The following is a 12749-nucleotide window of genomic DNA, read 5'->3' as shown; positions in this document are numbered from 1 at the left end:
CACCCCCCCTATAGCCAAAACCTCTCCAAAAAAAAAAAAAACCAAAAACAGGCCAGTTCATGGGAGGGGGGGAAGGAAGAGTTGACATTCAATGAGCACAGAGTTTGTGCAGGGGGTGATAAAAATGTAGATACAGGGGAACCAGCAGTTAGCATAATGGCTATGTCGCTGGACTCCCACGGTTCGCATCTCGGACCCGGTGGCTTAAATCTCACGCCGGGCGCGTGTGCATGCGTGCCCAAGATCCTGAGAGGAGAATGGAGGAGAAGGGATTGCGGTGACCATCCCCCATGGGGGGTGATTTCTCGCTTTCTGTCTCTATGTCTCTGTCTGTCTGGCGAGCGCACACGCCCTATAGCGAAAACCTCTCCAAAATAAATAAATAAATAAATAAATAAATAAATAAATAATGTAGATACAGACAGCAGTGACAGACCAATCACACTGTGACTGGATTTAATTCCAGTGAGTTCTCTCTGTACGAACGGTTAAAAGGTAAGGACTGTGTTTTACCACAATTAAAAAAAATGAGGAATTTTCGTAAGCACTTTCCCCCATGATGACCGTTCAGTGGCCCACAGCCACTGGAAATAGAAATACAATACTCATTTTGAATTTAAAAGTGGATCAAGATGAAGGAGCGTGTCGTGCGTTGGGCTGCCCACGGCTCGCAGAGGATGTCACCCACAGCACACATCAGCACTTCATTAGAAAAATCATTTCGTATTTTCACGAGCTATCTCAGGACCTCCAGCAATCAACCCCACACCGAGTGAGCATCCCTGAGCTTAAATAACTAAAAACCTTATGATTTACCATGAACTGAAAAGTAGATCGACTTTAAATACCATGTCTTCAAGACACTCTGCCAAGCGTATTCCCAGATGAATAAACCTCATTTATATTTCAAAACTACATGAGTTTATCTAAAACACTTTTTCCCATTTCAGGGAAATAACTCTAAAGTGAATTCCTTTGATTTTTCTTTTCGTTTTATATTAAAACTAAATCCTGGAATGGAACATGCTTCTGTTCTTCATTAGGCTCTCACCCATGCATACAGATGACAGATTTTCTGTAGCTTCACCGGTTTGGGTTACTTCTTGCTTTAACGTTCCAGCTGTTTTCTTGTATCCTCTTTTGGCCTGATCCACCAGAAGCTGAAATTCGTTCTGATGTTTTTTACCTGGAATTCAAAAGATCCGCTTAGGAAAGCTAGAATGATGAACGTTAGCTGTCACAGCTGAGGAATTGAATAGCAAGAGGGGTACGAGGTTGTCAAGAACAGCTCCCCCCGGCATCACGTGCAATGAGTTGAAGAGCTGCCGAGGACAAGAATACAAGGCTGGGTGGTCACGGAAGCTTCTCCTTGCCTGCTCCCTTCTTCAACTGCAAACACGGAAAGAGATAGTCCTAGTTTGCTTCTCCACACTTCTTCCCCAACCCCAAACGCTAACGAGGAGTTTGACAGAACAAGATGTCACTTCCTTGGGCCAGCTGGTGGCATGGTGGTTAAGGAAGCTGGATCCCACAAGGCTGACTGTGAGGTTAGAGTCCTGGACCTGGTGACTTGAAAAAAACATGAGGGTGTGTGTACCTGCCTCCTGCCCAAAATCCCAAAGGAGGGAGAGATGGGAGAGGAGAGATTGTAGCATGACCACCCCCATGGGAGGTACTTTCTCTCTCCCCACTTCCGTCTGTCTCTCTCAGACCGGCACACGTGACCTCTCACCCCTGGTGAACACACGAAAGAAAAGAAAAATGTCACATTCTTAAATACATCCAAAAGATATCATTCTAACTTCCAACACAGAGTACTAAGACAAAGAGTATTCATCAAAAAACAGAAGCTTCAAAAAAGCTGGGTCATAATAAAGGATAAGCACTCCAGTTCTTTTTCTTTTTCACATCTTGCCTATTTTCCAGCAAAACTCCTTTATTGTAACATTCCAAGATCTCGCCCTTTCCCACTCTCCAAGATGGCAGGTGGAAAAGCTGCAAAGCAGGATACTAAGGAGAAGAAACCTGAAGCCGAGAAGGCCGATGCCAGTGGCAAGGTTAAAAACGGTGACCCCAAGGCTAAAAAGCCCAAGAAGGGGAAGCCCCATTGCAGTTGAAACCCCGTCCTAGTCCAGGGCATCGGCACATACTCCCAGTCTGCCATGCATTCCAGGAAGGCTGTGTACAAGAGGAAATACTCGGCCACTAAATCCAGGATCGAAAAGAAAAAGGAGGTTCTTGCCGCTGTCACAAAACCAGTTGGTGGAGACAAGGATGGTGGTACCCAGGTAGTTAAACTTTGCAAAATGCCTAGGTATTATCCTGAAGATGTGCCTCAAAAGCTGCTGAGCCAGGGCAAAAAACCCTTCAGTCAGCAAGTGAGAGAGCTGCAAGCCAGCATCACTCCTGGGACCATTCTGCTCATCCTCGCTGGACGCCACAGAGCAAGAGAGTGCTTTTCCTGAAGCAGCTGAGCAGTGGCTACTTGTGACTGGACCACTGGTCGTCAATCAAGTCCCACTGCATAGAAAACACCAGAAATTTGCCGTCGCCACCACCACGAAAATTGATATTAGCAAAGTAAAAATCCCAAAGCACCTACCGATGCTTACTTCTAGAAAAAAAAACTGCAGAAGCCCAGACACCAGGAAGGTGAGATCTTCAACACAGAGAAGGAGGAATACGAGATTTCAGAGCAGCGCAAGGTTGATCAGAAAGCTGTGGACTCGCAAATTTTACCAAAAATCAAAGCTGTTCCTCAGCTCCAGGGCTACCTGCGATCCGTGTTTGCCCTTACACGTGGAGTTTATCCTCACAAATTGGTGTTCTATTTTTGTCAAGAACCTAATTAAATAACTGAATACATAAATATAAATATATAAGAGATATGTATATATAAGAACATTCTAAGATCTCTCAACCATTTCCACCTTATTTTGGGATAATAACAACAATCTTTAATTGCCACTACTTTAGCACTTTTGAAAATAATTTAATTAACCTTGACCTCAAGGTCACCATTATTAATATACATTAATTTACTAAATAAAAGGTAACCAGCCATGATTAGCGCATGGATTTTAGGACATCTATTTGTGACTCCAAACCATGGCTCAACCAGCTGAGGGTACAGTTTTCTTATCTAGCAACCTTCAATACTTAGACAATGGTTCAAAATAATGTCATAAATCCTTCCAAAAATTTTTTTAGAGAGTTTTTTGCTATAGGGTATGTATACTCGCTGGAGAGACAGAGAGAGACAGAAAATGAGCAACTGCCCCCGGCGGGGTGGATGGCCACGCCGCAATCCCTTCTCCTCCATTCTCCTCTCGGGATCTTGGGCACGCACGCACACGCGCCCGGTGGGATTCTCAAGTCCGGGTCCAGCATTGTAACCATTACACCATCTGCTGGTCCCAAATCCCTCCAATTTTTCAAATAGTTAAACCAAAGTTTTGAGGCTATTTTCAAATAATAACAATATATTATTTTTGTTTTGAATTTTTGCCAGAGGGCATGAGTGCTTATTGGAGAGAAACACAGAGAAAGAAAGATAGGAAAAGTGAGAAAGCACCCCTCAGTGGGAGAGGGTCATGGACCAATCCCTTCTCTTCCATTTCTCCCTCCTTTCAGGATTCCGGGCATGCACGCACACCTGGCATGTTCCTCAAGCTGCCAGGTTCAGGTCTCAAACCACACGGTCGGCCATGTGGAATCCAGCCACTTTAATCACCATGCCATGGGCTGGTCCAACAATACCCTTTTTGTGTGTGTGAGTTTTTTGGTTATTGGGTTTTGTTGTTGTTTTGGTTTTTGGTGTTTTGTTTTGTTTTTGGCTATAGGGCACCTACACTTGCCAGAGAGACACAGAAAGTGAGAAATTACTCCCCTGTGGGAATGACCATGCCTCAATCCCTTCTCCATTCTCTTCTTGGGATTTTGGCCAAGTACACACATGCTCAGCATATATTTCAAGCCACCAGGTCTGGGATTCAAACCATGGTCAACCACATGGGAGTCCAGCACCTTAACCACTTTGCCATCTACTGGCCCTCCAACAGCATACTTTTCATCACTTTGTTTCTTCAGTTTTTCTTGTAGCATAATATTAAGGTGCAGGAATTGACTACAGGGAAAAATGTGTGCTTCAATTAAAAACTGAGCATTACCTAAAGCTACCCTTCCGGGTTTCTTTGAGCTATGGCCCAGTTCAGTTGTAGTTTATTGATGACAATGGAAAATATTTCTCACCTATAGATATGTAAAATCCTGTCTGATGAAGTTTCAAGGGATTTCCCTCCCCACTATGGAGGAAGTCAGGTTTTCCTCCATTTTGTATATTTGTTTCAATATTCCCTATCTGTGAATGATACTGTCTTTTGGATTCTCCTTTAAACACCTCTTAACATCTTATCAGTCCCCTCTCTAATTGTGAGTTTTTCAAAATCTCTAATAAAGGGACCAGCAGGTGGTGTAGTGGTTAAGGCATTAGACTCCCACATGACCAACTGCAGTTTGAGTCCTGGACCTGGTGCTTTGAAAATCACGATGGGCACATACGTGTGCTCAAAATCTAGAGGAGGAGACTGGAGGAGAAGGGATCAGGGTATTGCCATCCCCCATGGGGGGGATGACTTTTCATTTTCCCTCTCTCTGTCTCTCTCTGGCAAGTGCATGCACCCTACGGTAAAAACCTTAAAAACAAACACACACTTCTAATAACAAATTCATTTCATATCCATAGGAGAATAATAGCTTTGTTTATGAAAACTGTCCTATACCACAGGAAGGGAACACTAAATTATGAAGCACAGTAACACGGACACAGATTGTCCCTAATTCCATTATACTGGGTCATTGGAAATGTCATGACACATTTTTGCACAGAAAATGTCTTGACACTTCCGATGACCCAACATTTACAGGTTGAGGATCCCTAATGCCCAAATCTGAAACCCAAATGCTCCAACATCTGTAACTTTTTGAATGCCAACATGATGTCCCAATGGACAAATTCCACACCTAACCTCACATGATGGGTCAAAACGCTGCAATACAAAAATACTACATAAAATTACCTTCAGGCTAATGTGTGCACTATGGACATGAAACATAAATTCTGGGCTTAAGCTTGGGCCCCATCCCAAGATAACTCATTATATATATGCGAATATTAAAATCCCCAAATCTGATGCACTTTTGGACTCATGAAATTTCAGAGAAAGGATATGCAACGCGTTTGAGTTTGGTACGTGTATGAAAACTCTCAGTGATAGCAATGTGTTTGGTTATAAAATGGCTAGTAAATTTTAAATAAGAGGGAAGTTAAATTTTCAGCAAAAGAAAAGTAGGCTGACCATAAAGATTACTGAAAAAACAGAACTCTTTAGAAATAGGTGCGATGCCATCAAGAACACATGCTAGGTGACTTCTTTCAAGTCCTATTTAACGTCTGCCCATTTCAGGATAATTATATTACACTTCATTTCCCAGAATCCATGGGCTCACATCTCTGCCATCGTTATGTAGTTTCTGTTAGGCAGAGAGAGCACAATACAGACAGCGCTCTGTATTTGCAGGTTCAACATCTGTGGATTAAACCAACTGCACAATGAAAATACTTGGGGAAAAAAGAAAATTCTGAGGCCACTCTGTTGCTTTGTACTTAAGGAACCGGATCCCACATGGCAAACTAATAGGTCTGTGTTCGGGACCTGATGGCTTGAAAAACATTGCATGAGTGACCAGAATCCCCAAAGGAGGGAGAGATGGAGAAGGGATTACAGCATGGTCCCGTCCCATGGGGTGCACTTTCTCACTTTCCCTCTCTGTCTGAATCCAGCAAGCACACACACCCTCCAGCAAATTAAAAAAAGGAGAAAAATCTAAACATGTACAACTTGTTTTTGTCATTATTCCCTAAACAATACGGTATAAGAGGACAACTGGAGATGTTCTGCCCAGACTGCACCCTCCTGACCCCGAGATCCAGTCAGGACGGGCCAGTCACAAGCCATCATTCAAGCTCTGAGCGGTCCCTTTTAGGAACTAGGACAACTGAAGAGTTTCTGCCCAGACTTCACCCTCCTGACCCCAAGATCCAGCCAGGTAGAGAACCCTTTGTATTCTGCCTCTAATTTTTTTTTTTCCAATTTTTAAACTTCTTCTTAGCACTCTCATTTATCTCGCTAATCTTCACACACACACACACACACACACACACACACACTCCCCACACACACAGGATGGGCCAATCACAAGCCGTCTACATCTGAGCTCTGAGCAGCCCCTTTTGGGCAGTACACAAGCATGCTGCAGTTTTCATTTTTTGCTTTAAATTTTTTTTCTTTTATCTTTTCTTCTATTATTGTTTTTGTCTTTTTTTTCCCCCTTTGTTTTCCTTTTTCTTTTACCATTCTTACTTTTTGGCTCAGTATCCACACACTGAGTTTCTAGACAGGTCTAGGTGCATAGTAGCCAAATATCTGAATACTTTTAGGGCCAGAGTAATCCTCAATTCCCACAGAATATGCTATACAAAGGGAGAGAAACGATACTGCAGAGAGATTGCAGATCACCTCCTCCTGCACGCCTCTTAATGCTCAATTTTAACTCCAAAAACTAGGAAAAAACGTATAGTCCATCAGATGATCAGAAACCACGGCAGAGACACAAGAAATATGAAAGGCCAAGAAAATATCTCTTCCCCAAGAAAAAGAATAACTCCTCATCCTCCACAGACAATACAGTGGAACTTGTGGAAATGTCAGATAAAGACTTTAGAATATTCATAATGACAAAGCTAACAGAGATGCAAGAGAAGAGAGACAATGAGCTCCAGAAGATGCAGGAGAAAAGGGCCAATGAGTTCCAGGAGGTGAGGAAGTTCTTGCATGATCTGAAAGAGGAAATACACACCATAAAAAAGAATCAAATAGAATTGTTTAAGATGAACGCTATAAGAAAGCAAAACCTCCCTTGAAAGTATTAAAAGCAGATTAGAGCATGCAGAAGATCGAATCTCAGATGTAGAAGATAGAACCTCTGACCTAGAAAAATTCACCACAAAGACTGAGAAAATAACCCCCCTGAAATGAGAATATACAAGTAATACTAGATACCATTAAATGCCCAAACATCTGGATAATCGGTATCCCAGAAGGTGAAGAAATTAATAAGGGCATTGATAATCTAGTCCATGAAATCCTGAAAGAAATCTTTCCAATCCTAGAGAGGCACTCACATATCCAGACTCAAATACAAAGGACCCCACATAGAATCAACCCAAGAAAATCTTCTCCAAGGCACATCATAGCCAGATTGACCAAAACCACAGACAGAGACAAGATACCAAAATTGGCAAGAGAGAAATGTCAAGTTACTTTCAAAGAACTTCCCTTCCCTTCCCATTGGGCTAATATTAGACCTCTCATTGGAAACAATGCAAGCAAGGGAAGAATGGGAAAATATATTAAGAATGTTAAATGAAAAACAATTTCAACCAAGAATACTACACCCAGCAAGATTATCCTTCATATGGGAAGAAAAGAGAAAAAATTTCTCAGATACACAAAACCTGAAAGAATTTACCAACACCAGATCAGTTCTATAAGAAGTTCTGAAGGGAGTACTATACCAGGAAAACTGAAGTCAGACACACAGAACTAAGTATACAAGACACAACCAAGAGAATGGCCAACTTAAGGGTAGGAACAAGTCCAGAAAGATCATTAACGTTGAATGTTAACTTTCTGGATTTAAACGGAAAGATAGGCCCACAGTATAACTGCAAGTTCAACAGAAGAGAGGTTGATTACACGAAATGGTGAAATAGAGTTTTACGACTTTTCACTAAAACATTACTGATTTTCTTTTATGCTTTGTTTTCCAGATTTAAGGATTTTTGTCTTCTCTTGAACTGTTCATAGGCTCATCTACCTACTGTTCGAACTAAAGTCTAATCTTTTTCCTGGCTTTAAGTCTTAAGCAAATTTCTCCTAACATCCTTTGATTTTGATCTATTAAAACTAAAACTGTTTTTCTTGAGATTAAAAAATACCTATTTAATGACTACAGTAAGCTATATAGTTTCAGCTGGGTGCTACTTTATAGTATGTTCATTCCATTCACTGAAGCTTATGCCTCACGTCAGATATGTGTTCACAGATAGGTATATACCAACTGCAGTTGCTACTGAAATATTTAGATTAATTAAGGTCTATTGTGAATCAATAAAATGGGAAAAAATATATAAAGTACGGTATAACAACTACAAATATCTACATGACATTTATATTGTGTTAGGTGTATGAATAATCTAAAGATTATTTACATTATGTGGGAGGATGTCCACAGATCACATGCAAACATTACACCATTTTCCCTAAGAGACTTGAGCATCCACAGATTTGCACATCCACAGGGATCCTGGACCCATTCCCCTGCAGATAACAGGGAAAGACTGTACGAGGAGATCGCAAACTTCAGTTAGACCAGGTCTAGGCCATCCTCCTAATGAGGTCACTCCGCTGTAGCCATGAGGATGATAGATTGAAGAAATACTCGAGAAACTTGTTAAAAGTAATCACATTAACATTTAAGGAGACTTACTGACATTACCTTCTGAAATAATAAAATTACAGATTTAAAAGAGATTTTCTTTTTTCTTTGTTTTTTTAAATCTAATTACCCCATCACTAGTCTGGAAACCAGCCACTGCTCTGCCTTTGCCCAAGCAGTCCAATAACCCCTGCTCAGAAAATGAACGATGTCACCAGATTATGACTAATAAGACTGTTCCCTACTCATCTCTTCACCTCATTTTGGAGATCTGCCATTTGGCAAGGAGTACTCTCGAGTTTAAAATCTCAGTTCTTCTGGTTGTATGTCCTGAATTTACCTCTTCAAAGTTTCGAGTGGCTCAGCAAGTTGGGGAAGCAACGATAAATCCACGTTCAACCAATTCACATTCTTCCAGATCTTTAAACGTGAATCCCACCACCTTTTCCCCCTCTCCAAGTTTAAATATTAGGTTGTTGGGAAAGTCATGACGCATTTTCCTATTTTTTAAAGAGGTTTTTGCCTTAGGGCACGTGTGCTCTCTGTGGGGAGAGAGAGAGAGAGACAGTAAGAGGGAAATGGAGAAATCACCCGCCTCCCCTGGGGAGACGGCCATCCGCAATCCCTTCTCCTCCGTTCTCCTCCCAGAATCTTGGGCACGTATACACATGCCCCCGGCGTTGAGTTTCAAGCCACTGAGTCCAGGACTCAAACCATGATCAGCCGTAAGGGAGTCCAGTGACACAACTGCTATGCCATCTGCTGGGCCCTTCTATGTTTTTCTATGCAAAAATGCACCATGACTTCCCCAATGACCCAACATAATCTTTCCTAGTGTCAAGTCAAGTCCTTCACTCTCTGGTCATTTTAACTACTCTTTCTCAGGCTAGTCCTTACCATCAGTGTCTCTGGGCCTGCTCAGTAACACAGGGGCGCACCAGACCAAAACCAAGCTCTCTCAAGAGAGGGACTCACACCCTTCTACAGAGATGCCACTGCGGTACTCTTTCATCCACTTTAAATCAGGAGATGAATCTGTAGTCAATGGCTTCTTCCAAAGTGGAAGCCCTTGTGTTTGTTTCACCAATCCCCTGATACTTGAGCAGCTAAAACTGGCTCATGTCAGAATGAGAGTAATGGCGAACATTCCTTAAGGGCTTGTTCACTCAAACCTGGACTAACTAGTCTTCATTTAAATTCACGACCAGTCTGAGGCCTCCGCTTGAGAGATCCCATTATGTCACAGTGTGTCGCCTCTGAGCTGGGACACCCATTGGTCCCTTTTTTTTTTTTTTTGCTTTAGACATCCAGGGAACCAGCAGTTAGCATAATGGCTATGTCACTGGACTCCCACGTAGTCGACTGCTGTTCACGTCCCGGACCCGGTGGCTTAAAACTCACGCCGGGTGCGTGTGCGTGCATGCCCAAGATCCCGAGAGGAGAACGGAGGAGAAGGGATTGCGGCGTGACCATTCCCCCTGGGGGGCGACTTCTCGCTTTCTGTCTCTATGTCTCTCTCTGTCTGTCTGGCGAGCACACATGCCCTATAGCGAAAACCTCTCAAAAAAAAAAAAAAAAAAAGTTCTGTTACCTTTGGGTTTATTTAAACTAAGAGAAAAAGGTCATGTTTTCATACAATACATATTTGGTTCTTTAAATAACAATTATGACAAACAGCAGAAAGAATTAAGGAATGCTGCACTTATGATCCATACAAAACACCAACATTTTGGGTCATACCTCATTAAAGAAATATCTCAAACACCTTTTGAAATACTGTAGTAGCCAATACATAGAGGCATGCCTTTGATGGGCATAGGAATGCAGTATAGAAAAGAAAAAGAAAGGTCCCTTCTATTTCTTCTTCCACAACCTTTGACAGAAACCTTTGGCACGATTCATGATTTCTTCTTTCTTAGCGCATTCTTTCCCCAGATTTTTCCCTCATATGCACTCTCTGCCAACATCCTGAAGACCCTTCACATATGAGGCAAATAAGTATACGCAAAGGTGCTCAAGACCACGTCCTTAGGGAGCTGCAAATTAATACAAGGAAATACCACTACACACCGGTAAGGACGGCGGAGACCTGTCATACCGACAGCACCAACTGGTGGGGAGGATGCAGACCACAGTGGATTATCAGAAAGGAACAGCCACGTTACGAGGGAGCTTGGTGGTTTCTTACGAGACGCAGGCTACCACGCAATCCAGCAATCCCGCTCCTTGGTGTTTACTCAAATGAGCTGCAAACACATGTCCACACAAAACCTGCACACCAATGCTGACGGCAGCCTTACTCGTAACTGCTAAAATTTGGGAGGCAGACAAGATAGCTTTGAGGAGGTGAATGGATAAACTGTAGATACAGCCAGACACTAGAAATTGTTCAGTACTAAAAAAGACTCAGCCAGGAGGAGACATGGAAAAATCGAAATGTATATTACTGAGTGGGAGAAAATGGAAAAGGCTGAAAAAACTATATACGCAGTGTGTGATTCTAACTGTATGACATTCTAGAAAAGTCAAAACTACAAAGACAGTAAAAATAATACCTACCAGGGGTGGGAGAGGAGGGAGGGATGAACGGGCAGAGCACGAGGATTTTCAGGAGAGCAAGACTATTCTGTGACACTGTAATGGCAGGTACGTGTCAATATGTGTTTGTCAAACCCACAGCACGTGTAACAGTGAGCCCAGAGTAAACTGGGCTTGGCGAAGCTAAGCTCTCACTGTAGGCTCACCGACAGAAACACGCAGTACCCTCCGGTACCGGATGTTGACAGCAGGTGAGAGTATGCATGTGTGGGGGACCTCTACTTTCTACTCCATTTTGCTGTCACGCTAAAACTGCACTAAAAAATGGAGTCTATTTTTTTTTATTATTGTTATTTTTAAATTTGCTGTAGGGCACATGCACTCACCAGAGGGACACATACACGGAGAGAGAGAGAGAGAAAGAGAGAGAGAAAAAGAGAAAGCAAGCCACCGGGTCCAAGACTCGAACCATGGTAAATCATGTAGAGGGTCTATTTTCTTATTCTTCTTGCCCCCTTGCAACTTACTCTTAAAAGATATCAAGAGCTTTTTCCAGAAGGTATATGTGCTCATCAGAGAGAGACAGAGACAGGGAGAGCAGAAGGGGAAGGCAGCAGCCCCCAGGGGGGTCTGGTCACTCTGCAATTCCTTCTCCTCCATTTCTCTATCCTGCTGGGATGCTGAACACACATGTACACACATCCATCATGCTTTTCAAGCTGTCAGGGTCGTGATTCGAACCACGTAGTCAGCCACGGGGGATCCAGCCCCCCAACCACCATGACACTGGCTGGCCCTGTTTCCATATTTTTAAGGCCTTATTATTGCCAATTCAGTAATCATTTGATATTCTCTATTCTATCTCTTTGATAAAAGAAAAAAAATGACTGTTTCCCAAAAGTTGGCCTAAGAGGCTCACACACCTCATACTGATCTTTCCAGCCGCAGAACAACAGTGACTTGTTGCTCGGTCAACAGTCCGTGCATATACTTGTGGCTCCTTTTCTTACCTTAGCAAGGCATGAGCCATCCCCCCAACATCTAGTGCACAGGTACCTCATCCTCCCTCCCAGAATCATCCCTGCTGAATCTGCCCCCCTTCATAATTTAAAAATTAAAAAAGGAAAACATTCTCTAAGCATAAGTAAAATTGACTGGGAATTCTCATTCAATAACATTTACTAAATGCACTTAAAATTAAGGGTCAGCCCCAGAGCCTATTGGTTGAGGAAAGCAGGATTCCATAAGGCTGACTGAGGTTCGAATCCTGGCCCTTGGCAGCTTGAAAAAAGCCACAGATGCATGTGTGCCCAGAATGCCAGAAGGTTCGAGAAATGAACCTGGAGGATCACCCCCAGGGGAGGGGGGATGCTCGTTCTCGCATATCTCACCCCCCCACCCCCGCCCCATAGCTCCCAGGCAAGCATAAGGACCCTTTGGCAATTCAAAACATTTTTTAAACAAAGAAAAACAGCTACCCCAGCGACAAAACAGTAAACTTGTATCCCTAGTATTCCCATATGAAGACCATTTAAGGAAAAGGAAGAGATGAACTTGAGAGGTTGGTAACAACTAATCAAATGAACACTATTTTTGGCACATATTTACAAGGTATAGAAATGTTGAAATTCTTTGCAGAAGTAGTTAGTTTT

General features: G+C 42.6%; 1 protein-coding gene across 3 annotated transcripts in view; it reads right to left on the bottom strand.

Annotated features, from left to right (window-relative positions):
• RAD18 (RAD18 E3 ubiquitin protein ligase) overlaps positions 1 to 12749 on the bottom strand; it is a 119357-nt gene that overhangs the window by 45170 nt on the left and 61438 nt on the right. For all 3 annotated transcript variants that reach the window (XM_014589148.2, XM_006152038.3, XM_027773268.1), the window contains one exon: positions 1052 to 1186. In XM_014589148.2, the coding sequence (XP_014444634.1) occupies positions 1052 to 1186 (135 nt within the window). The remainder of the gene's footprint in view (positions 1 to 1051; positions 1187 to 12749) is intronic.

This window comes from Tupaia chinensis, unplaced genomic scaffold (genome assembly GCF_000334495.1).
Source record: "Tupaia chinensis unplaced genomic scaffold, TupChi_1.0 Scaffold000333_1, whole genome shotgun sequence".
In the NCBI taxonomy this organism is placed as follows: domain Eukaryota; kingdom Metazoa; phylum Chordata; class Mammalia; order Scandentia; family Tupaiidae; genus Tupaia; species Tupaia belangeri.
Note: the sequence above shows the minus strand (reverse complement) of the source record. Positions and strands in the feature narration are given on the sequence as shown.